We start from the raw sequence: 27295 nt of genomic DNA on the forward strand, positions 1-27295 counted from the left end.
CTAAAAGTAATATTGGATAACATAAGTGGAAACCTGCTCAATTTTTATGGAACATATTGAAGAACATAAAAACTCAACTTTTATATTTACTGACGGCTCCATTTGGATATGGCATTTTTGGACATGTATCAAAAGCATATCTGCAAAATCTGTAGTTTTATTTTATATATATAATATAGTCATTATGCCCATAGGTTTTATGCAAATTTTGTCATTCATAACAAATAATATTGGTGTCAGCAACCTTAGTTGTCCTGATGCCTAAGAATATTAAATTAGTCAATCAGTTAGTCTTGAGCTTGGTGATCTTTCTGTTCTCAGATGCATTGAAGGAAGGCTGGAGCGTAAACCTGAGTAATCTCTGCTTTAATAGAGAATGACTCCATTTTCAAATGAACATCTTGGAAATGCATGCAGCACTGTTAGCCTTGCCAGCGTTCTGAGATCATGTGATAGGTCACTGTAGTGTGGATGAGTAATAACACAACCATAGTGGCATAAGTAACATGAAGAATGAAATCCAAGAAACTCTCTGTCTCTCTCTCTCTCTCTCTCTCTCTCTCTCTCTCTCTCTCTCTCTCTCTCTCTCTCTCTCTCTCTCTCTGTTACAAAAGAAACTTTCATAAAAATGCAATAAGGTATCATTGTAATGCTTCTTGGCTTATGTATAACAATTCCCTGATTTTCAGGTTAATGCACCAGTAAACATCCAGTCAGCCACCTTTGTCACAAGTATACCAGATGATTCTCAGGAAACTACCATTGAAACAGGGTTGGTCATTGAAATACAAGAAGATGAAGAACAACAAGGTATGTACAGTACATAGTTTATATAGACTGTCTACACATTTTGTCAAGCATTCCTCAGTGCATACTGTATAGGAAGCCTATTAAAGATATAATTTGAAAATGTGTAATAAATAATTATGAATTTTTTACCTATGACAAAATGCACATTTTTTGTGAAATTTATTCCTTAATATGGAAGCAGATTGAATTCTTTTGATTGTGTGAGATATTATATTTTCCTATTTTGTATGAACTAAATAGCAACTAACTAACGGGTTGAGGTATGTTAGCAGTTTTGAAAAATTGAGGAATATTAAGTTTTAGAAAAATAAAATTAGTTTTCCTTACAGAACCATTACTTAATTAGCAAACATTTGTGGTCTTCAAATGTCTTAGGTGTCCCAGATTTCAGCTTAATGGGTAAAAGAAAAAGAGTTGGTAGCTTTGCACATGTACTTATAGACCTTTGAGTCCTTAGCAGTGTTTTTGTAGTCTGGAATGTTACAATAGATGTTATGGGGCTAGGATGTTCAGATTTTATATCATAAACATTGTACAGATGCTCATCTACTTACAGTATGAACAAGTTATCCGAATGGCTGTTCGTAAGTTCATTATGTTTAAAAGTTCAACTTGGTATATGCAAAGTCAATACAGGATTACAGTATTATTTATGTTTTTTCATATGAAAACCCAATACTAGTACTGTTACTGTATTGTATAGGGCATTTTATCAATACAAATGATATATAAAACCTAACATTAAGCAAATTATGATAATGAAGTAAAGTACATGTACAGTTTTCTTACGTTTGAAACTGGTGTCGTAGGCTTGTCGTGATGGATGATGAGGGGGGAGGGTGGTGTGGAATTAATACAGGGTTAGCGGGTCGTCAACGTCTTCTTCATTTTCTTCAACTTCTTTGGCAAAGATTTCTTCATCACTTTTCTCTTCATTTGGGGAGGAAGCAGTCACTGGAGGTGGGGAGGCTTTTGAGGTTGAAGACACTGGTTTAAAGAGTTTGTCTATGGAAGTTTTCATTTTATCTTTTCTTTTAATCATATATGATACAATACACTGGAAAGCATCATTGACTGGTGTTGCAACTTCTGAGAATCTCTCAACATTGGGGTCCTGATTCTGAAAAATAGTCGACACTTTTTGTTGAAGAGAAAATCCTTCGGCCATCAATTTTGCTTCAACCTTCTTCAAGGGAAGAACTTCTTCTTCTTCTCCTTCATGTTCTTCAGTAAGTAATTTACCAAGTAATTACATAGCTATCAATTTCTGGTAACCGGCTGCTAAAATTTGAAAATTCATGGTAGCAGTTCTTTTGTTTTATTTTTGTTGTAAGTAACTAGCCCCACCCACTTTTGGGGAAGGAGAGGAACAACACAGCAGAGAGGCTGTATTTATTTCTGCCAGCTTCTGCGAACGTTGTGAGCAGCAGTTTAAATTTTGGGTATTACTTAATTAAGATGAATTCCATAGTTTTGACTTATTTTCCCCTTTTTGCGACAAGCAACATGCTTTTGACAATGTCTGACGCAAATATGTATAGCACTCGTTATTGCAGCAAGGGCTGCAAACGTGATTGATTTCGGCTAAATATGATTTGCATACAGTATGCACGAGTTGTAGGGGTCAAGCGTGTTCTTTAGATCTGATCTGTGCTGAATGTGTTGACTGGGACCTTAGACAGTGGAAAATTTTACTTCTCACCTTTCCAAGTTGGAAAGAGATAGGAAAAGGAAAGTGACTGCTAGGAATGACAAGTCTTTAGCTAGCTAGGAATCTTTGAAATCTTTCTCTGATGTTCCTGTTATTTGTCATGTTCCCAGTCCTTCAGCTATTCCACCTGTTCCTGTGCCCAGTTCTTGTACTCCAACCCCAATGCCATTGCCACCTTAGAAGCGAAATTTGATTGTAAGTTTGAATTGTTGGTGAATTCTGTGGCTCAGTTAGGTGATTCAGTGCACACACTTATGGACATTTTTGTAATGGCAGAGCAATAACTCAGGACAAAAATATTCACATAACTGAAGAGCATTCCCATCAATCTGACAGTTCTCATATTGAGGCCATAAAAGTTATAGATAAAATTAAAGACAAGTCCCAGCACTCTCAATAGGAGAGCCATTTTTGTTGTTTGCTGAAAATTAAATAAAAGTATATTCAACAACCCACAATATTGACACATTGAGGGTTAGCAGAAGATGGTTCTGTGATGGAACATTTAAGTCGGCTCCTAAAGGAAAACAACTATATGTCATTCATGGTATTGTAGCTCAAAATAAGACTTTACCATTAGTATTATCGGGAATTTCCTTGACAGATGTCACTGTATATTCATTGTGCCGATAGACTGCACGATCAACCCACTAACTACGAAAGTGACTTAGCCCCCATGCAAGGATAAACGAGTCACGTACCAGGTTTTCTCAACTTAGTTACAAAAATAAAACTTCTCAGTCATCACCCCTACGTAACAATCACACAAAACCCCCAATCATCACCCCTACATAACAATCACACAAAACCCCCAACATAAGCGCACTAACAAACTTACAATCTCCGTACCTGCAACACGAAACACGTGGGCTACGCAATTGCCCTCAACTTCAGAGAAACCAGTGGAATCTAACCACTACTAACACAACGCCACCACGGTACACTAACACCCAAACAGTTATTCTTACCCAATCATTCTCATTACAAATACATAGGAACACTCACAGCTGCCAACGATACACGAAACCTTTGGGAGCCCAACCCACACATCTGTCACACAGGATCTCTGGAATGACAAGCCCTGAGACCAGCGCACGACAGTCTCACTTACCTGTCCAGGCGGTTGCTAATTGGGTTAACTCATTTCTAGTTACTCAGGCTTATGGTCGCCAACTCACAACAAATCACTCAAACAAGCAACAAGATGAAACATGACGTTGCATACTGTGGCCGTATGTGCATTTCAGCAAAATGTGCAATAACAGTCGTGTTTATGACGCGCCCTGTCTAGTAAGTTCCCACCATTCTGTCAGCCCCGGGAATCGGAAGGAGTTTGAAGCAAAAAAATCCTGTGCTCTGAGCTTTCTCGCGACAGGTATACTGCATCACCGAAAAGAAAGATGTGAACACTTGTTCCACTATTTTTTATTTTTTGCACAAAAATCAATTAAATCCCATTCCAACCACTGCTGATTTTGAATGTTCAGCCATCAACCAAATGAGGAGAATTCTCCCAGAAGCCAAAATTTATGGATGTTTCTTTCACTCCAGACAATGTCTGTGGAGAAAAATCCAAGCCTTCAGGCTGCAAACATGGTATAATGAGCACAACAATGCATTGTTATTAAGCAGTTGCAAGCACTCACATTTGTTCCTCCCAGTGATGTTTGTGATTTGTTCAATAAACTAATGGAGTCCCCTAATAAAGAGACAGATGAAATATTGGGAGAATTTTTACAATATTTTAAGGCCACATGGTTGGGTATCATCCAAAGAGGAAGAAGAAGAAAGCCAGTGTTTAAAATCAACTTTTAGTCAGTTTACAAAAGGGTTCAAAATGACTTGCCAAGAACTATTAACTCAGTCGAAGGTTGGAATAATGCATTTCATAAAAGAATGGTAATTTGTCACCCTACAGAGGCCAAGCTCTTGAGAAAACTTCGTCTGGAACAAGCCAGCACTGAAATGATTTTAGAACAAATGCAACAAGGTAGAGATGCAATACAAAAATACAAAAAATACACAACCCTAAACGAAAGACTGAGAAGCATTTTTAATTTATACGACGTCGGTGCTGGATTGGACTATCTGAGAGCCTTCACTCATGATCTTTAAGTAAATTTTTATGCAATAGTTATGTTACGAAGTTTTTTTTTATACAAATGTATGTATATTTTCTTATAAATAAAATCTTTTATTCTTTACTTTTGTTTGAATGTCCAGATGCTTGTTAGTGATGTGCTGAAAAGCTTACCTGCAGTCCAAAGTAAGGTTAAGAGAGAGAGAGAGAGAGATGTTATGCTGTATCCTCCAATCCTTTTATAACACATAAAATGGTTAAATCGGTCTTAGGCTTTCTGATAATCTGTTTCAAGTTCAGTGTGCTTCGACACTTGTCCACTCGACACGTCCTATCAACATTTTGACCCTTCAACACTTTGTCCTTTCAACAGTTTTTCTTTCTACATTTTGTCTTGTGACACTCTGTCCTATTACCTTCAGGAGCACCGGAGCACCCATTGGCACCAGAGCACCCAGTAGCGCCCAGATGTTCAGTTGTGTCCAAGCTTTCAGTTGCTCCCGAGCGCCCAGTGGCTCCTGAGTGCTCTTCTTCCAATTGCCCAGTAGCTCCTGAGCGCTCTTCTTCCGATCGCCCAGTATCTCCTGAGAGCCCAACTGCTCCGGTAGCTCCCAAGTTCCCAGTGGCGCCGAGCACAATTGGCTCCAGAACTTCCCTCTTCTCATCGTTCGGTGACAGCTTCATCTCTTGCAGTGCCAACTGTTGTAGATCCGGCTCTGGCTCCCATCCAACAATGGCTGGATGACATCTTGATTTTTTGACACCTCAGCCTCCTCCCACTAGCACTGTAGATGACCTCTTGTCTCCAATTTCGTCAGCCAAAGAGAAAGCTCAGGATCCAGAGGAAGAAACTCCCACTACAGCGTATTCAGCTCCTTTACATTTTCTGCTTCAAACTTTTCCTGATGTCTTCTCACCAGCAGGCCCTTCTTCTCCAGCTTCTGCCGTCCAGATGAGTAGTCTCCCATCGGAATCATCCAAGCTTCCTAAATTGGTGCTCTCTACTTCTGCTAGGAAGGCTATGAGCGAAGTTGAGTGCTAGTTAGTAGACAAGAGAGAGCAGGGGAAAGCTGCATTCTGCTACCCTCCTTCATGTTTGTTGTGAAGGAGATACTCTTATTATGCTACTGGAGAAGCTCCTTCCTTGGGTGTATCTGCCTCTGCCCAGGGGAACTTCTTGGGTTTCATTGAGTCCTCTTGCAGGTCAGGCCTTTGCAGCAGCTAAGATCATGTTTTCATCTGCGAAACTCGACCACTTGATGAAGAGTGTCTTCAAAGTTTTTGAAGTAGTCAGTTTCCTGGCTTGGGCAGTGGGTGCCCTTGCCAAGAAAATCCAGGACTTTCCTTCAATTCCCAGGGATCTCTCGTCAGATCTTCTAGGCGTGCTATCCTGCATCGATAGAGGTATAAGAGACGCTTCTCACGAGTTAGTCTGTACCTATTCATTGGGCTTCTTAAAGAAAAGAGAACTCTGGTGCTCAAAAGGGGTTATGTCAGTGCAGAAGTCAGCCCTTCTTCTCCCCTCTAGCAAGTGACTTCCTTTTCCCACAGTCAGTAGTTAATGGGATTGCCTCAGACTTACAAAAGAAGTCTACTCAGGACCTCCTAGTGCAGTCCTCTAAGCATGCTAGGAAGTATCCCTCTTTCAACACCAAGTCATCTTTACCTTTGCAATGTCAACCCTTTTGAGGGGGCAGGCAAATGTTTCAATCAAGACCTAGATCTAATGTCCGCTTTTCCTCCAAGGCCATTAAGAATTCTTCAACCAAATCTTTCTCAAGAAGTGAGGACAGTGTTCCCTGTGCAGCAGTGGGTGCCAGGCTCCTCCATTTTTGGGAAGAGTGGAGCAAGAGAGGAGCAGAACAGTGGGTCATGGGTCTCAAGAACGGCTCCTCTATTCCCTTCAAAGAATATCCACCCTTAGTCAAGAAGCCCATCACCTTGACTGTTTATTCGGTAGGCTCAAGGTTTTCTGCCCTATCGAAGGAAGTTTCATCCCTTCTTCAATAAAGAGCAATAGAGGAAGTCACAGATGTAGAATCAGAGGGATTTTACAATCGCCTGTTCATGGCCTCAAAGTCTTCAGGAGGATGGAGATCGGTGTTAGACATCAGCATGCTGAATGTCATCGTACAGAAGACAAAATTCAGAATGGAGACAAATCGCTCAATTCTTGCATCCATTCATCAAGGGGACTGGATGGTCTCCATAGACATGCAAGATGCATACTTCCATATCCCCATACATCCAGACCCAAGGAAGTACCTCGGATTCATTTTTCAGGACGAGATTTTCCAGTTTCGGGCCCAATGCTTTGGACTTTCAAAGGCTCCTCAAGTTTTCACGTGCGTTCTGGCTGTGATAGCGGGTCAACTCCATCTATTGGGTGTCAGTTCTCCAACAGAGGAAGTTTGCATGGGGAGCATTCAAAAGACTCTTCTTTTAGCAAAGGAGTTGGGACTTTTGATCAATCTTCAGAAGTCTCAACTAGTTCCTTCCCAGCAGACAGTTTTTTTGGGAATGACTCTGAATTCTTCTCTTCTTTTTCAGTCTTTTCCATCTCCCAGGAGGGTAGAATTTCTCTCCCTTCAGACGTGTTCTGCCAACAAGTGGATGACTCTCCTCAGGACATTGGCCTCCATCGAGCAGTTTGTATCCCTGGGCAGGCTTCATATGAGGGTACTACAGTTTTATCTCGGAGACAAATTAGAAAGAAACATCTGGACTCATTTGTTTTTCAAGTAACCCAAGACATCAAGAAGCACCTGCTTTGGTGGCCATCCAAAGACAGCTTACTAGAAGGGAAGTCCATTTTTCCCGAGAACCCCAACCTGAGCATCTATGCAGACGTGTCCGATTTAGGTTGGGAGCTTTCCTGGGGGACAAGGAAGTCTCCAGAATGTGATCACAAGAACAGAAGAGCTGGCACATAAATGTGAGAGAACTGAAAGCAATCAGTCTGGGATTGCAAGCTTTCGCTTTGGAAATCTGAGACAAGATCGTTGCTATACTCGGACAATACGACCGCCCTGTCCTCTATCAGCAAGCGAGGGGGAACTCATTCCTTCTCCCTTTGCGAGGTGGCGAGGGGCCTTCTTCTCTGGGCTCATCGGAACCAGACAAGAATAGTAATTGTACTAGGTAAGATGAATGTCTTAGCAGACCAACTAAGTTGCAGGAACCAAGTGATACCCACAGATTGGACTTTCGATCCATTGGTCTCCCTAGACCTTTGGAAACTTGGGGAAGGCCAACAATAGACCTATTCGCGACCTCCAAAAATCACCGTCTTCCAGTTTATTGTTCTCCAGTTGTGGATCCCTCAGCATGGGTAACAGATGCCATGCTTCTAGACTGGTCCAACAAGTATCTGTATGCCTTCCCTCCCTTCGGGATGATAAGGGAAGTCATAAACAAGTTCCAGTCTCACAAGAATGCCTATGTGATCCTCAAAGCCCTGTTTTGGGCACTAAGGGAATAGTTCCTGGACCTGAATAAGTCTCCTTTCCGACTTCCCAACACTGCTACCTCAAAAACACAAGCTTCTCAGACAGTCCCATCTCAGGCAATTCCATCGGGTTATCTATGCTAGCTCTGACAGGATTCAAACTGTCAAGAAGCCCCTCAGAGCTAAAGACTTTTCTGGGCTCGACCTGTGTCACCCAGTGAAATAGTCCATCAGCACTGATTTCTAGGTATAAGTATTGCTAAGTATACCAGAGAAAAAGCTAACCATAATGCCAGGGTTACGACCCCTGGATCGAACGCCATTAGATGGTGTCAGTATACACAAGGGGTGAGTGGTTGCCACTACCACAGGTCTCCATCCTTATAGATCTCTCCAATCTCAAAACCCCGAAAAGTGAGGGGCCATTCTAAACCTCATCCTCCACACCCAGCCAACCACCACCCCGGCCGTCATCTTATAAACATTCCAATTTAGCACGCCTTTCAGATCACACCGTGTTTTTTCTTAGTGTTGTGTTTTTGTTTTTTTTGCTGATTACGACATGTCTTCCCACCCAGAATTCCCACCATCTAAGTTGAGTACCATTTCCTTTTGGTTTTTTATTACAGAGGCATATGATTTGACTGTTCATATATTGTTTACCAGGTTAAATAGTGCTACGCAGCCGGGCGTGGGCTGTGTCTGCCTCTGCCATGCTTGACCCTCAGTCTTCGCATGTTATTAGCAGGAAGTTTCTGCTAGTTTTTATCCATGCTCCATTCCATTGGAGCCTTATTTGTAGAAATTACCATTTTGCTGGTAGGAGGCTAGGGAGCCCGTATCTGACTGATCAAGGCTAGGGATGGAGGTATTTCCCTCCCTTTTTTTGATCATAAATTTCTCCCTTTTCCCCTGGTTTCCTTCCTCCACCAGCGAGTTGGTACCTTCTAGATGGTGGTATTGTTATGCTCATGATCATAACTGATGTGTACAAGGATGGATGACATGTCTATTCTTGGATTAGTTTTATTTGTGATTCGGCATCAGAGGCGACCATCTTGGGTATCCCCGCTTCCCGCATAACGGTTGTTGTTTGGCCCTCTCTGCCGCTGAGTCATTTATGTATTCATAAATATATATTTTTAAGTATATATAATTTTAAACTTCTCACATCGAATGGTCCACTTTTTTATGTTAGTACTCTTGACGTCAGGTAGTTTTATTCGATTAGGTATATCCTAGCCTAGCCTACTCGACCATACCGTAATCGGTTTCGGAGAGTTAGGCTGGACAGGATAGGCGCTTTTCACGATGCTCATGCTACCTAGCTCACCTGACCAGGCCGTTTTGAGGTTTTGGAGGGAGTTGTTAGGTTTGTGAGGGAGCTCCTCGTTCTCTCTTGGCCCACTTGACCAGGCCGTTAGGTTTTGGATGGTGAGGTTAGGCTAGTGAGGGAGTTGCTCTTCCCCTTTAGCCCACCTGACCAGGCCATGAGGTTTTGGAGGGTGAGGTTAGAATAGTGAAGGGTCTCCTCAATTCATAGTCTTCCACCTGACCAGGCTGTCGGCTTTGGAGGATGTGGCTAGGTTATGCGAGGTTCCTCTTTCCCCCCCCCCCACCTGTAGCGCTCATTCTGGCCTTCCTGACCAAGCCAAAAAGTTTGGGTTTTGTAGGGTAGGCTGGGATCGAAGGTTGCACAGGTTATTTCGTGTATGTAGCCTAGTCCTTCTTTACCTGATCAGTTAGCTTTTGGCGAGCGACCTAGGCATCTTCCTAACAGAGGGAAACCGATCGCTTGCGTTCGGCACCCTGTGGGGAGTTTTCATTCTGCTTCCAGAGGGTGCTACCCACCCGTCTGGTCGCCGTTCGCCGGGTTTCCGCCACTCTGCTATCTTTCCCTTATCGGGCGGTGCTTCATTTGCTCGCTTTCCACAGTTTTAGCTGGAGCGTCGAACACTGTCCCAGGGATGCAATCATGAGTTCCGCTATGTTCAGTCTCCGCCAGGTTAGTCGGATCTTTCGTTGTTATCGTCCATGTTACCACTCCAGTGGGTATGGTTTTCGGTTAGTTGGCACTTTCCACTATGTGGTTCCCGCCCTGGGCGATTGAGAGTTGGGGCATATGCGAACACTCCTTTCCGCCACCTTACACCATTTCCATAATATGTGACATAACGAGATTTCCGTGGCAAATCACGGCGGAGTACCATAGCGCCAGACTATCTTAGAGTACTTATGTTTACATAATTAGTAGTTGGCCATTCTGTAGCATAACCTATGTTTATTATTCTGTACTACCGGATTCAATTCCGGCGGGTTTTACCTGATGACACGCATGTTTCATCACCCATAAATCTGTGTATTAGTCTTGTACTACCGGATTCAATTCCGGCGGGTTTTGCCTGATGACACGCATGTTTCATCACCCATAATCTATGTTAAGGTAGCCTATCATCGGACCTACTCCAGTGGGCCTTGCCTTGACGTTATTCATGTACCGCCATTCCACTTACAGATGTTACGCTGTCAGGAGCCAGGGTGCACAGCGGTTCTCCAACAACCCTGTGGACACGAGGTGTGCCGGTCGCACTCCAGCTGCTCGGTCCACGTTGGGGACCTGGTCGTCTGGCACCCAGATGGCTGTGAAGTCTGCTACGCTCTGTACGAGCTAGTGGTGGATGAGTCGGTAAGTTTTAAGAGACCGCTAACCTTTAGTCTCTTTTTGACTTTAATGATTTATATAGACATATACGGGTAATTGGAGAATATTCTCAGTAAATCCTGCCCTTTCTTACAGTCTGACCAAATCATCCGTGACTCTTCGCTGTCGACCCTGAAGATCTGGGTTGGCGGATTTGGGAGGAACGTTGTGTCTGGCAAACCTTACGTCCTGTCGGAGGAAATTTGCAATCTTCTCTACCCCGGAGTCCGGATCTCTGCTGCAGTACCAGCGGAATTGGCCGCCCCTATCATCGAGAGGATCCGGGAAGAGACGCAACCCTCCCAAGAAGACAACCTGTGCGGAGAGGTGACGGAAGAGGTGGCGGCCATCAACATCCACCTCGAGCCGATGAGCGTGGACTTGGACCACCAGGTAGAAGGTAAGGTGGTAAGTGAGACAGGGGGAGAGAGTTTTGGTAGTCCCTTTTTGGTTCTCCTTCTTCTTCTTCTTCTTTCAAGGGTTTCCTAAACCAGCTATCCTGAGGACAGATCTAGGTCTGTTGTCCCCAAGGTGAAATCCTTGAAAAAGAAGGACTTACTAAAGTCCTCTAGACCTCAAAGGTCTAATCCGCCAGCTCCCTTAAGGTCGTCACTGGCTCTTAAACCAGTGGCGCCCACTAGTAAAGCTACTCCCCGTCCAAAGGGTCGAGATCCAGGGTGTCCAAGGCTAATCCTCCACAGCCTAACTTTGACCCTGAGGCCTTTGCCGAACTTCTGATGCAGAAGTTAGACTCTAGGTTGAAGCTAGATTCAAGACCTTTCTTCCCAGCTTGCTTCAAGCTTTGGAGACCTCTGATCAGTCAGTGCTGTCATTGGCACAAAGGATGCAGGCCCAGGAAAGCTTGCTCTCTGGATTTATCCAATCCGGAGCAGTACAGCAGTCTCATGTTGTTCTGGTGCCTCCAGACTGCCCCCTTTGATAAGGGGAACCCGTGGCGGCTGGCTCTTCACGCCCCTGCATAATGATACCCTGACCATCGAGGGCTTGGGCACTCGTCGTCTGGAAGAACTGGAGTTCTTTCCACCCGACCTGGTGCCTCCCTACCCAGGCTATGCCAGGATAACAGAGGAAGCCTGGATTAGATCAGACAAGGTCCCGAAGGAAACGGTTATCTTTCCCAGGGACCAAGCCCAATCCGCCCTGATGCGCTCTCACTGACTGGGAGTGCGAAATACAAAGCTTACTCCCTTTAAAGGGAGTTTTACGATGTTTGCGGTAGGTGACTCCATCCCTACCCCCTGCACAACTAAGGTCGCAGTGTTGACTAGTCAGGCGGGAATAGAGGGCAAACCGCTGCCTCAACTCCGGGAGACAGATCCCACCTCCCTTCTTTTCCCCGGGGATTTGGAATTTTGGTCGGGAGCTCTGCCACGTTCACGGTGGGTAAACTCAACCCCGAGTGTGCCTCCACCTTGTTCAGTGAACAGCTTCCCAAGATTCCGGAGGCCCTTCTGAAGGCGGAGTTTGAGGCTAAGTGCAGTTTGAGTCGCTCCCTGCATTCCATCACCATTACAGAGGTAACGGCGTTAACTTACGCTGCAAACCTCTGTTCCAGGTCCTGACGAAATCACTGTTAGCGTCATTTCAATCGGACCTTTATGACTTTGTAGTGGCGAGACAAAACTGCTGGAAGCATACCTTCGCAGACGCCACTATCAGACATGAGCCCAATAGACTCATGAAGAGTTCTATCAGGGGACCTAACATCTTCCCTGAGGATGAGGTCAATAATGTTCTAGCGGAGGCAACCAGAGCAAATCAAAGTCTTCGCTCCCGCTGGGGTCTCCCTTTAAAAGGAAATCCACCGAGACCTCCGGACCTCAATCCAGGGAAAGGAAGAGGTTCAGAGATATAGGAAACCCCAGGCTCAAACTATGCTTCAAGCTGTACCGGTCTCTCAGATCGGACAGCCTTCCACTTCCAAAGCTCAGCCTCAGCAGCAGTTTTGTACTGATGCAGCCGGCTCAGCAAACCCCTGCTCCGCCAGCCTCGTAGCTTCCCAGCCTTCAACGCCGCTTGAAAGCCAAGGGGCGTTTCGAGGCTACAACAGGCATGCGAGGGGAGCAGAGCCAGAGCCGCCTACAGAGGTAGGACTGCAACTAGACCTCTCTCCCATGGAAGAGGAAGCCGAGGAGGCAGAGGAAGTAAGTCCTCTTCCATTCAATGAGTCTCCTCAGGTAGGCGGGAGGTTATATCTCTTCCAGGACCATTGGACCTTCAGTCCGTGGGCCCACAGCATAGTTTCAAAAGGTCTGGGATGGAGCTGGAGCAGAGGGCCTCCTCTGCCAGTCAGATTCCATCAACCTCCATCCAAAGGCTTACTGGACTTTGTAAAAGACCTTCTTCAAAAGAAGGCAATAAAGAAAGTGAGACACCTGAAATTTCAAGACCGTCTGTTCAGTGTCCCGAAGAAAGACTCAATCCAGCAAAGAGTAATTCTAGACTTGTCTCATCTCAACTTATACATTCACTGCGACAAGTTTCGCATGCTTACAATCTCGCAGGTGCGAACCCTACTTCCCCGGGGCCGCACCACCTCTATAGATCTTTCAGACGATATTATCACGTCCCGATTATGAAAAACTTCTCTCCTTACCTAGGGTTCAGACTAGGGAAACAAGCATACTGTTCATAGTCATGCCATTCGGGCTCAACATAGCGCCCAGGAGTTTTACCAAACTGGCAGAGACAGTAGTCCAACAGCTACGGGCCCAAGGGATTATGTTAGCCGCATACCTGGACGATTGGATAATTTGGGCATCCAACGCCAAGGAATGTCGAAAAGCAACATTCATAGTGATCAGCTTCCTGGAATCCTTAGGTTTTCAAATAAACAGGAAGAAATCCCATCTAGTTCCGGAGGCTCAGTTTCAGTGGTTAGGAATCCAATGGGATCTAAACACACACAAACTGTCACTTCCGCCAGCCAAAAGGAGGGAAATAGCCAAAGCTACCAGGCAGTTCCTCAAAAACAAAAGAGCCTCTCGTCATAGCCAGGAAAGAGTCCTGGGTTCTCTTCAGTTCGCGTCAGTGACAGATTTGCTGCTGAAAGCCAAACTGAAGGATATAAACAGAGTATGGCGGAGACGAGCCAACAGCAGGAACAGAGACAAGATGTCTCTAATTCCGCCGGTGTTGAGGAAGAGGCTTCACCGTGGTCAACAGTCAAGAGTTTGTCAAGGTCAGTGCCTCTCCAATTTCCCCTCCATCATTAGTGATCCATACGGATGCTTCCCTGAGCGGGTGGGGAGGATACTCCCAACACAAGAAAGTTCAAGGAATGTGGTCAACTGTATTCCGCCAGTTCCATATCAACATTCTAGAAGCAATGGCAGTATTTCTAACACTAAAGAAGCTACGTCCAACCAGACAGATTCATATCAGACTGGTATTGGACAGTGCAGTAGTTGTGCATTGTATAAACAGAGGGGGCTCCAAGTCGAGCCATATCAATCAGGTAATGGTTGCAATTTTCTCTCTGGCAAGGAAACATCTTTGGCACCTGTCAGCTACCCATCTGGCAGGTGTTCGGAAAGTCATTGCAGATTCACTATCCAGGACAACTCCGCTGGAGTCGGAATGGTCATTGGACAAAGGCATCATTCGAGTGGATTTGTCTTCAGGTACCAGGTCTCCAGGTGGACCTGTTTGCCACAGAGAGCAACCACAAGCTTCCGTGTTACGTTGCTCCCAATCTAGACCCTGTAGCTCACTCCACGGATGCGATGTCAATAGACTGGAACAGGTGGCAAAGGATCTATCTGTTTCACCAGCAAACCTATTAATGAAAGTTCTACACAAACTCAGATCATTCAAAGGTCAAGTAGCACTTGTAGCACCCAACTGGCCAAGAGCAATTGGTTTCCTCTTCTTCTAGAGTTGAAACTCCAAGAAAACAAATCCCCAGTCCAAGATTGACACAAGTAGTACAAACTCGGACTGTGTCAGCTTCCTCAAGAATTCTGAATGCCCCAGCTTTATGGACTTCATGAAGTTTGCAGCTCAGAAAGACGCTAACATTGATCCTATTAATAAACTGTTCATAGAATCAGACAAGAGGGAATCTAATCTCAGACAATATGGCTCAGCAGTTAAAAGTTAGCATTATTTCTGAGGGAATCTGAAGCTCAGGAAATGACCACGAACCTAGCAATCTCTTTCTTCAGATCATTATTTGAGAAAGGACTGGCCTCTAGTACTATTACTACAGCAAAATCTGCTTTAAGAAAAATATTTTTACATGGCTTCAATATTAACCTTACAGATTCATATTTTTCACAATTCCTAAAGCATGCACTCCTCTTAGACCAGCAACCCGTCCTCACACGGTTTCCTGGTTCTTAAATGACGTACTTAAATTAGCATCAGACACTGATAATGAATTATGTTCATACTCGAGTCTGTTAAGGAAAACGTTATTTCTAGTAAGTCTAGCCTCAGGGCTAGAATTTCTGAACTGTCTGCTCTCTCTAGAGAACCGAACCATGTTGATTTCCTCCCGTCAGGAGAAGTTCTGTTGTCTCCGGATCTCAAGTTTCTAGCAAAGAATGAGGATCCACAAAATAGATGGTCTCCTTGGAAGGTTATTCCTTCCACAGGATCTGTCCTATGTCCAGTTAACACTTTAAAAGCTTATTTAAATAGAACTTCTAATAGAATGTCTGGCCCTCTTTTTGTTGGGGAAAATGGAGGAACCATTTCCTTAAAGGACATCAGGCAACAAATACTGTATTTCATTAAGCAAGCAAACCCGGATTCAGTACCTAGGTACATGATATTTGGGCGGTGGCCACCTCAGCTAATTATTTTCATAATATGAATTTTGATGACCTTAAAAAGTATACGGGCTGGAAATCACCAACAGTGTTCAAACGCCACTATCTTAAGTCTCTAGAGGCCCTTAAATACTCCACAGTGGCTGCAGGAAGTATTGTTCCCCCAGCCCTAGACTAGTTTATGTAACCTTAGTTTATCCTATTGTTTATTTCTCTCTCACCTACCTGCCTCGTTTACTTGCCTTGCCCTCTAACCTTTAGGTCAGGCCTGCTTCACAGCCTGACTCCTGGCCATTTCATGGATATCCTGTTGTAATCTTTTTGTTAGCCTTAAGTGTCTTGGTGTTAGTTATTTTATGATTTAGACTGTGTGCCCTATAATGTTAATTATGTTTTTATTATAAATGTTTTGGGTTATTAAAACACAGTAATTTTCTCATAGTTTTATTTAGCTCCATTAAGGTAATTCTTAAAGGGCTCCACCAAGCTTTTGTATGGCTGATTCTCTGTCACGATTTCACTGGGTGACACAGGTCAAGCCCAGAAAAGGGATTTTGACAAAGGAAAATCTATTTCTGGGAGGACCTGTGTCACCCAGTGACCCATCCCTGTACTTCATTTTTCCCTCCCGAGTGGCATACCAAGCTTGGGGGGTGCTAACTTGGGATGTTTATAAGATGGCGGCCGGGGTGGTGGTTGGCAGGGTGCGGAGGATGAGGTTTAGAATGGCCCCTCACTTTTCGGGGTTTTGAGATTGGAGAGATCTATAAGGACGGAGACCTGTGGTAGTGGCAACCACTCACCCCTTGTGTATACCGACACCATCTAATGGCGTTCGATCCAGGGGTCGTAACCCTGGCATTATGGTTAGCTTTTTCTCTGGTATACTTAGCAATACTTATACCTAGAAATCAGTGCTAATGGACTATTTCACTGGGTGACACAGGTCCTCCCCCAGAAATAGATTTTTCCTTTGTCAAAATCCCTTTTCAAGAGCAGCTTCAGATGCTATCTCAAAATGTAGACAACAGTCATTGTCCAATGTCTACCAAAATAAGTTGGCTATTTTCCACACTTGGTGTAAAAGAAATCACATCTCTTCTTCCACAACATCTGTAACAGAGATTGCTGATTTTTTGTTGTTTTTGAGAACTTCTAGGGGTTTACTGTATCCTCCTGTATGATTAAGGGCTACAGAGCCATGTTGAGCTTGGTATTCAGACACAGGGGCATGGATCTTTCTTCAAATCAAGACTTATCTGATCTTATTAAATCGTTCGATACTTCGAAACGGAAGGATATTGAACAAGTTTCGTGGAACATAGACATGGTTCTTAAATGGCTTTCAGGTCCACCTTTTGAACCTCTTGGCTCTGCTTCATTAAAGGATGTAACCAAGAAGACCTTCTTCCTAGTAGCCTTAGCTGCATCCAAGAGAGTAAGCAAGATTCAGGCTCTCAATAAAAGGATCAGTTTCTCTAATGGAGATGCAATGTGTTCTTGCACCCTTGGTTTTCTCTCAAAGAATGAGAATCCAGCAAAACCTTGGCCTTGTCCTTTTAGCATTAAGAACCTAATAAAAGTACTGTAGTAGATTCTGAAGACGAGGAGAGATTCCTTTGTCCAGTAAGGGCACTCAAATTTTACTTCCATAAGACTGACAATATAAGAGGCCCTTCCAATAACTTATGGTGTTCAGTGAAGAACCCCTCACGACCTCTCTCAAAGAGTACCCTCTTTCTTCCTAAGAGATCTCATTCGGGAGGCACATTCATGAGATTAGGGCCATGGCAACGTCTTTAGCATTCAAGTATAATCGCTCTCTCTTCCATTCTCCAATCCACATGTTGGAAACGTAAGTCAGTATTTTCGTCGCACTATTTACGTGATATTGAAATGGGTTTTTAACAATTGCATTACCTTTGGTTCTTTATTGGTGGCTGGCATGATGTTGGGGAAGGAAGTATAGGAGGCAGTCCTTCCATCCTTACTCTTCGCCTTGGAGACTGGTGTCGAGTCTTAGGTGAGTCTGGGGGTACTCTGTACTGGAACGCCCACAAGGTTTTTTATGGTTGGGTGGTGGTGTTTTAAAATTTTTTGGTGTAGGTAACAGCATTGTTATCTGGTTATTTTGTGTCAGTACTGCACCTAGGGCAGGGGCATCATATTTTACTTTGCTGGCGTTCGGAAAAGTCCTTCGCTGTGAGGTCCCCACTTATGTAGCAGGTGACACTTGGCTTTACCGCTACACCTCTGTGTGGTAAGATGAGCACCACCAGAGGCAGTATCTTCCTGCAGCAGCTCTCTTACCAGGTAAGGAAACAGGCATCTTAATGATGCTAGTAACCTTTTATTTTCTCAACCCATTACTTTTGTTAATGGTTTTGGGTAGAATAAGTCCATGAGCCCACCTCCAATCGATGTGAGAATCAGCTGTGTAATTACTTGGTAAGTTACTTATATAAAAATGACATTTTTATAATAAAATAAAGTTTTATATATACTTACCAAGTAATTACAGAGTGGGAGCCCTCCCTCCTCCCCTCATATGGACATTACTGCATAAACAAATTGAGCCTCTCTACTGTGTTGTTCCTCTCCTTCCCCAAAAGTGGGTGTGGCTAGTTACACCAAAAACAAAACAAAAGAATCACAACTGCAAATTTTCTAATTTTAGCTGCTGGTTACTAGAAATTGATAGCTATGTAATTACTTGGTAAGTATATATAAAGCTTTATTTTATAAAAATGTCATTTTTTTTTTTTTTTGCATTTCTTCCAATTCCATCAAATCCTCATTCGTCAGCTCCTCTGAATGACTGTCAAACAGCTGTTGAAAGTCCTCTTCCCCTATGTCAAGCAACTTTTCACTTATGTCAACGAGACTGTTAAGGATTCCCTTTTCCTCCTCTTCTTGATTAAGCCCTCTGAAGTCATTTACAAACTGTGGACATAAGGCCTCCCATACTCCATTCATTTGATGTCACTTACTTCATGCCATGCAGCATCCATGTTCTTTACACAAATGTAAATATTGTAACCCTTCCAGAAGTCATGTAAGGTCACATCTGCAACATTTATCTCCTTTAATGCTTACCTATACGTACAGCAAGTGTAGTATTTTTTGAAATTTGCCGTTATGCCCTGATCCATTGGCTGAATGAGTGAAGTTGTGTTAGGGGGTAAAGAAGCAACTTGAACACCCAGATGGAAATCATCTAAGTGCAGTGGGTGACCAGGGGCATTATCCAAAATTAAGAGAATCTTGAAAGGAATGTTATTCTCTCAGAAGTACAGCTTGACTTCGAGGATAAAGTGATGAAAAAACCAGTCACCCAGGCTTTCATATTGGATATCCAGATTACAGATAGAGAACTTTTTGTGATATTTTCAGTGCCTGTGGATTTCTTGCGCGATAGACAAGGAGAGGTTTTAGCTTCATGTCTCCCGAACAGTTGCCACCCAGTGGTAACTTTAGCCTATCCTTCGCCACCTTAAATCCAGGCATCGTCTTCTTTTCACAGTTGATGTGCTTTTTTTCTGGCATTTTTTTTCTTGAGCACTGCGAACAAAAATTAAATTTACAGGCACTTATGTCCGTATCTCTGAAAGTTTGTAAGTAGAGGAGTATCTGTATGTATAAAAGATGTAATTAAAGTTAGCTTATATCTTCACATCATTAGATGTGATCAGCATTCAAAATAATGCTTGGCTGCCCTGCTTCACTAGTACTCTCTCTGTAATCACCCATTTCCCACCAGGTGGCATTGGAATGTTTACATTCTTGTCAGAATTCTTCATGCTGTGTCCATGTGCATATGATGTAATTGGTGGTGATAATTTTCACTATTTCTAGCTGATTTTCTTCTTTATGGTATTGTGCTTGTTTTCTGTTTTTGCATTATGTCATCTACAGCAGGCAGAGATAGAAGCATTAGGCTGTATAGGTATGAGGTCTAGGTAACCTGAATGGTTCACTTGTGCATGATGGCCACGTGTGTTAGCATACCTATAGGGATGTGTGCTTTTTTCTTTTTATGAAGAAATAAGGAATGGTCAATCTTTTCCATTTTGTATTTTTGGGGGGGGCCTCAGGTTGAAAATGGGATTAGACTTTTACTGCTGGAAAATAGACCAAAATCTCAAAGGCTACAATGGCTTGGACATAAGATGAGATTAGGTGAAGAACAGTTGATCAGAAAGATAGCAAATAATGGAAGTAACAGGACAGAGGCCAGTAGGAAGATCCAGGAAATCATGGAAAAATTTTTGTGGATAAAGGCCAAGATCATTTCTAAAGTCTGATACAAATTTTGTGCACCAGACAGAAGACAGTAGTGAGCCCATTTCGTTTTTAACTAGAAAAGGAAAAATCTTATGTCAAGTCAAACAAGTGTAGAGGGTAAGTTAATGGAATTAGGAAGACTGAAATGGGAAGAAATGTGACTATAAGATGTGGTTAAAAAGGGCAACTTAACTGAAAAGATGGAATAGTGTGTTTAGAGGTGGTTTGGGCATGTAAATAGAATGGAGGATGGTAAACTGGTGAAATGAGTGTATCATTTCCCAAACTGTTTTTTTTTTATGTAGATGTTAAGTTACTCAATGCATGTGCATTTTGAAATTATAACATGTCCTTCTTCCTCTCCAGCAAAACAACTAACGAGTCAGGCCATGCAGCAGCTGTCACACTTCACATGTTCAGGATCCACTGAAAAAGGAGCTTTACAATCAATGCATAAAAAGGTAGAATTGATAAGACCTATTGTGTTGCTGTATTTTTCATTTTTAAAGTTTCTCTGTGCAGAAAAAGCTCTTAGTACATAAAATTCCATTTTGACTGTGGCTCTAGTGATTGTCTCTAAAATTATTTTAACTTGGATGTAGCTGTAGAGCAGGTAATAAACTCTTGAAAACACCAAAAACTATAGATATAAGTAGAAATGGGACTTAAATGTAGTTATGTAGGAACTAGTTTTATAAAGTGATTTAGATCATTAACAATTTTTGGTTTCAGATTAAAGAGTATCAAACAGCCTTGACTCAGCGTGATGATCTGATAGGTAAATTGCAGACCAGACTAGCAGAAACTCTGCAGCAGCGTGATGAGCTAATAACAAGTTCTCAGGAGCAGGAATCAAGCTTCAAACAGGAAACAGAAAAACTGAGGATGCAATTACAGCAGGCAATTGATATGGTTACTAATCAGAAAACTGGAGTAAATCCACGGGACCATCTAGAACTGAAAAATAAGGTAAGGGTTTTGAGGCTGTACAGTATTAAGGTACGGCCTTATTAATTGAAGATTCCTTTAACATTTTATTACTTTTGTTGCTGTTATTGTTTCAAGGAGTCCCTCACTAAGAACAGTGTTATTGAAAACAATTGCTATGTCAGTGGCATGTAGTTTCTTCATAAGGAGTCCCTTTCAAAAACAGTTTTCTTATTGTTTTATTCTCATTGAAAGGTGATGATAGAATAAATTTCCAGAGAACATGGAAAGATATATTGCTGACATTGTTTCTTCATTAGTTTATTGCACGTAACTATCTACAGTAATCTCTCGATTATGTGGATTAATAGAGCCCTGTACCAGCAAAAGGAAGGGTTTAGTATGTTCCTGAGATATGTAATTAGCTTCAAGAGTATGAGTATGGTAGCACTTAAAATCCAGGGCATTTCCACCTACCACTCCAGATAAGTCAGCCCTCCCACCTACTGGTGGGATTACGTCTATGAAAGCATAGGTTCGTATTCCCATTGGAATAAATACCAATTTTATATGATTAACTTATCCAGTAATTACTTAGCTAAGAGTTTCTACTCGAACAGCAGCTTAAATTTTGAATTCCATGTTAGCGATTCTTTTGTTTGTCTAGGTGACAAGATCCCACCCGCTTTCAGGGTAAGATAGAGGAACAACATAGCCAATAGCTCAGTTTGTTTCTGCCACTTGTAACGTCTACACACGGTGTTGACAAAGCAGCTTGGTTTTTGGAATGTTGGTTTTCTTCCCATCCGGTGAAGTACTTTGTTATGGTAGCCTTTTGGCATTGCTGTTTAAAAATAATTCGTGTTTTTTGTGACGTTTATACTAATTTTGACCTGATAGCTAGTTAGGTACGTATGTCCGACTCTAGCTCCTCTAGTTTCCTGTACTGCAGCAAAGGCTGCAGTACCCGGTTGACAAAACTGACTTATGGCTCTCATACCCTTTGCACAAATTGCCGAGGGCAAGTTTGTACAATTAATGTAATGTGTTGAATGCAGGGAATGGGATGGACAAAGGTGGAAGACCTTGGCTTATCATTTAGCTAAATTGGAGAGAAACTGTAAGAGGAAGGCAGCCACTAAAGCCAGTGAAAAGTTAGCTAGTCAGACAACTCCTAAATCTAGTAATAAGGATATTCCTGTTGTCTCTTCTATTATTCTTGCCTCTCCTGCATCAGTTCATTCTCCTAGACCACCTACTCCTTCTCCTGGCTCCCGCACTTCCGAACCCGATCGCTTCGCCAGCATAGAAAATAAGTTTGATCAGAGGTTGAGCATGGTGGTAGGTATAGTGGCCCAGTCAGGGACATCGATGCGAGTCCTTATGGATAAGTTTGATAAGAAAAGTGAAAATGAAGTGTTAGTGGAGGAAGTGGCTGCTTGTCCTGCTGATTCTCCTAGGCAACAGTCACTGCCATACTTCCCTGAACCAGGGAGTAGGCATACCAATAGCCCAAGGGAGGTCACTGGGATCTGCCCATGGGCAGTCGCCCCTTCAGACCAACCTGTTGCATCCCAGGTTGTGTCAAGAGACAGCAGCTGGAAAGGCGTCTTGCACGTGCATAAGCTTTCGTCTAGTTCGGGAGAATCTTCTCCTAGCCTTGCCCACTGAAGAGATGCTCTTCTTTCTGGGATCATCTCCTCCTCTGCCTAGCAAAAGGTTAAGGGAGCCTCCCTTTAGCCCTCAACCTTCTTGCAGTAAGTGGGACAGCCCTGAGCATTTCTCCTCTCCTGGACACCAGGAAAGAGTGTACAGACACTCCTCTTTGTTTAGGAAGCATTCTCCTTCAGGCTCCAAGCTTCCTGCTTCGCATGAGCAGCTTAGTACTTTGTCTAAGTGCCCGGATTCAGCCGAGTGCCCTGTGCTGGCTGAGTGCCTGTTGTACGCTGAGCGCCCAGTAACACCCAAGTGCCCTGTAGTAGCCAAGTACCTGCCTTCTGTTGAGCGCCCTAACGCAGCCCCACACCCTGTAGTTGTTGAGCATTATTCAACACTTCCCAGTTGCTTTATGGCGCCTGCACACCGACTTTCGTCTATTCCTATAGCTACCAGTGTTTCGGTGGCACCAGCAACATAATTTGATGTCTTTTAAGCTCCAGGCACCAACCTCGTTCAGTTCAGTGGCGGACTTTCCGTCTTCGCCGGATCTGGATCCATCATTGGCTCCTCTTCAGCACCAATTGGATAGCACTCTTCAGCTTCTTCACAAACTTTCAGCATCTACAGCACCTTCCTCACATCCTCCCTTGTCTCCTGTATCTTTGGATGCCAAGATTTTCACCAAGACTCATACACATCTCCATATAAGTCCCTTCTTAGGTTTTTGCTACAGAACTTCTCAGAGTTCTCTCTTGCAGCTCCTACATCCCTGGCTTCATCATTCATGATGAGTAGTCAGCCTTCAGACTCCATCAGACTTCTAAAGTTGGTTCTGTCATCCTCGTCCAAGAAAGCCTTATGTGAAGTGGAGAACTGGCTTTCTGAGAAGAGGGAGCAGGGAAAGGCCTGCTTTAGTGTTCCACCCTCACATCTTTCACGCTCTCGTTATTTGTCTTATGCCACTGGGGAAGCTCCTGCCCTGGGAGTGGCTGCCTCCTCCCAGGAGGACTTCTCAGGACTCATGGACGCAGGACAAAGATCCACTCTTTCTTCTGTGAAGGTATTCTTTTTGTCACAAGAAATGGATCACTTGTTGAAGAGTCTCTTTAAGACCTTTGAAGTTTTAAGCTTTCTGGATTGGTGTATAGGAGCGTTGGCCAAGAAAGTTCATGATCTCTCTCTTCCGAGTGACTGCGTTTTGGAACTGCTTAGCTTTCTCTCCGGCTCTGACAAAGCAGTCAGGGATGGTTCGCAGGGATTAGCTGCCCTCTATGCTATGGGCACTCTAAGGAAAAGGGAACTGTGAGTTTCCTTCACTTCTAAGGGCGTAACAGCTTCGCAGAAATAGACTCTTCTATTTTCTCCACTGGACAAAAGTCATTTGTTCCCGCAGACCACTGTTAGTGAGATTGCTTCCAGCTTACGTAATAAGTTGATAAAGCATCTGAGAGATTAGCACACCCTATCCACCAGGACATGACGGACATCTCCTCTGCAGCCAAGGCCCTTTCATGTGGGCAGGCAAAGATCACAGTCCAGACCTAGGGGTACAGTTAAGTTTACACCCCTAATGATCAAGAAGTAGACTATGAAACCATCCACCCACAAGTGAGAACCCAGTTCTCCATGCCCCAGTGGGTGCCAGGCTTCTTCTCTTCTGGGAGAGATGGAGCTCGAGAGGGGCAGGCCAGTGGGTAGTCAAAGTGCTAAAGGAGGGATGTTCTATCCCCTTCAGGGAGAGACCTCCCTTGACCAACACTCCCATTGTATTGCCAGCCTAGTCCGCGGGATCGGAGAGATATTCGGCCCTCTCAGAGGAGGTTTCCTCTCTTCTCAACAAGGAAGCCATAGAGATGGTCAGGAATGTTGAGTCGAAGGGTTTCTACAACCGGTTCTTCGTAGTGCCCAAGTCTTCAGGAGGATGGAGACCAGTGCTCAACTTGAGTGTATTGAATATCTTCATAGAGAACACAAAATTCAATATGGAGACAACTCAGTCGGTGATTGCATCCATCTGTCAGGGAGATTTGATGATCTCCCTAGACATGCAAAACGCATACTTTCATATCCCCGTTCACGAAGTTCAGGAAAGTACCTCAGATTTGTTGTCGGTGATCAAGTATTTCAGTTCAGGGCACTCTGTGTTGGCCTCTCGACTGCCCCACAGGTTTTTACACGGGTACTAGCTCCCCTGGTGTGATGGCTTCAGCTAGCAGAGGTGAAGATCTCGCTCCAGTTGGATGACTGGCACCTTCATTCTTCCACGAAGGAATATTGCTTGGAGGACTTACAGAAGACGATTCAAATGACTCAAGAACTAGGATTACTGTATTGCTGAACTACCAAGAATTGCAACTGACCCCTACTTAGAGAATTGTCTACTTGGGGATTCAGATAGACTCTGAATTTTTGGGCTTCTCTGTCCCCCAAGAGAGTAGAGGACTGTCTAAGGAAAGTTGACCTGTTCCTCTCTCGTCGCTCTTACTCAGCCACTCATTGGATGAGTCTCCTTGGCACTCTGGCCTCCTTGCAGCAGTTTGTCAGGCTGGGGAGGCTGCATATGAGGCCACTGCAATTTTACCTGAGAGCCTGTTGGGATTGGAAAGTGCATCAAGACCTTCACTGCTTTCCAGCTACAACAGAGATAAAGGAGGACCTGCGTTGGTGGAGGTCCGAAGAAAGGCTGACAGAAGGGAAATCTCTCCTCCCGGTGAGCCCCACCTAGACTTCTTATCCAACATGTCAGATCTAGGTTGGGGAGCTCTCCTCGGGAACCAAGAAGTCTCGGGAAGGTGGTCCCCAAAGGAGAAAGGACTCCACATCAACTTAAGGGAGTTGAAAGCAGTTTACCTGGGACTAAGACACATTGCAACAGAAGTCTGCAACAAAATGATTGCGGTACATGCAGACAGCACCATGGCCTTGGCCCACACAAAGCATCAAGGGGAACTCACTCGTTCTCTCTGTGCGAGATAGCAAGAAACCTGTTGTGTTGGGCAGATCAGAACCGGACCAAATTGGTCAAGCAGTTCATTCACTGCAAATGCAGTGTTTTGGCAGACGAATTAAGCCATCAGAATCAGGTCCTTCCGACAGAATGGATGCTGGACCATCGGGTTTGCTCCAGCCTGTGGAGTCTATGGGGACAACCAACCCTAGACTTGTTTACTACATCCCGAAATTACCGTCTGTCCCTGTTCTGCTCCCCTTTCCGGACCCTCTCACATGGGCAATGGATGCAGTGATCCAAGATTGGTCCAATTTGGACCTTTACATCTTCCCTCTGTTCGGGATGATAAGGGAAGTCCTCATGAAGTTCCGTTCACACAGCGACATAGGGATGACTCTTGTGGCCCCCTTTTGGCCACAGAAGGAATGGTTCCTGGACCTTCTCGATCTCCTCATAGACTTCCCAAGGCTCCTCCCTGCTATTCCAAGTCTTCTCAGGCAACCACACTGCAGGAAGTTCCATCAAGGTCTATCCACTCTGGCCCTGACAGGCTTTCGACTGTCATTAAGCCCATCTGAGCGAGAGGATTTCAAGATTGATAGGGGAGGCCATTGTCAAATGTTGATTTGACTCTTCCAACAAACTCTACCAGGCAAAGTGGACGGTATTTAGAAGTTGGTGAAGAAGAAACAATGTTTTCTCAAACATCTGTCACTCAAATAGCAGACTTCCTACTTTATTTGAGATCTTCGAAGGGCCTGTCTTCCTCCACTATAAAGGGTTATAGAGCAATGCTCAGCTCTGTTTTCCATCACAGAAGCCTCGACATTTCTTCTAATCAAGATGTTTCGGACCTTATTAAGTCGTCAATATCTCCGAATCTAGGAAGGAGGAAAACTTCACATGGAATGTAGATGTAGTACGTAAGTGGTTGTCTAGTCCGCGCTTCGAACCCATGCGTTCTTCACCTCTGAGGAACTTGACAAAGAAGACTATTTTTCTTGTGGCTCTGGCCACTGTGAAGAGGGTAAGTGGGCTTCACGCAGTCAACAAAAGGATCAGCTTTTCTCAGAGAGACGCAGTTTGCTCCCTCTCCTTAGGTTTTTTGGCAATGAACGAGAATTCTTCCCAACCTTGGCCTCATTCTTTCACCATTAAAAGCTTATCTGATATTTTATGGCTGGAAGAGATGGAAAGATTGCTGTGCCTGGTGAGAGCCCTCAGATACTACCTACACCGAACCAAGAAAATTAGAGGACAATTTTCGAATTTGTGGTGTTCAGTTAAAATTCCTCTAGACCCTTATCGAAGAACGCCATTTCCTTCTTCTTGAGGGATCTCATTATGGAATCACACTCCCAGGTAGCAGAGAATGACTTAAAAGTCATGAAAGTTAAGGCACACAATGTAAGGGCAGTCGCCGCATCAGTAGCTTTTAAGCATAACGTTTCCCTCTTGTCCACTCTACAGGCAAGGCACTGGAGAAGCAAATCAGTGTTTGAGATGCATTACCTGCAGGACGTTGAAACTATGTATGAGAACTGCAGTACCCTGGGACCTGTGTCCATAGCTGGTGTAGTGTTGGGTGAGGAAGTGTAGAAAGTATCCCTTCCTGTGTTACTGTCTCTTCGCCTTGAATGTGGTGTTGAGTTCTGGGGAAGCCTGGAGGGGTACAAGATACTTGGAGTGGCCACCAGTTTTAGTGTTGGGTATTGGTCATGTTTTTTAATTATATGGTGTAAGTGATACTGTTGTTTGGTTCTGATTGTATAGTGGTACTGTGCCCTGGCCAGGGGCAGATGTCTGAGCTTTGTCGGCCTTTGGTAACCACCTTCACCACAAAGTTTCTTCTGTATACTTTGTCAGCCTGCGGAGTACTCCTTCGCTACAAAGTATCCCACTTCAGTAGAGGCAATCCTAGCTGTACAG

At 43.9% G+C, this 27295-nt stretch overlaps 1 protein-coding gene across 1 annotated transcript in view; it reads left to right on the forward strand.

The window, feature by feature from the left end:
• LOC136836305 (golgin subfamily A member 4-like) overlaps window positions 1–27295 on the forward strand; it is a 520799-nt gene that overhangs the window by 23290 nt on the left and 470214 nt on the right. Inside the window, exons 3-5 of the mRNA XM_067100429.1 lie at window positions 690–810; window positions 20197–20291; window positions 20563–20799. Of these exons, the coding sequence (XP_066956530.1) occupies window positions 690–810; window positions 20197–20291; window positions 20563–20799 (453 nt within the window). The remainder of the gene's footprint in view (window positions 1–689; window positions 811–20196; window positions 20292–20562; window positions 20800–27295) is intronic.

This window comes from Macrobrachium rosenbergii, chromosome 4 (assembly GCF_040412425.1).
Source record: "Macrobrachium rosenbergii isolate ZJJX-2024 chromosome 4, ASM4041242v1, whole genome shotgun sequence".
In the NCBI taxonomy this organism is placed as follows: Eukaryota; Metazoa; Arthropoda; class Malacostraca; order Decapoda; family Palaemonidae; genus Macrobrachium; species Macrobrachium rosenbergii.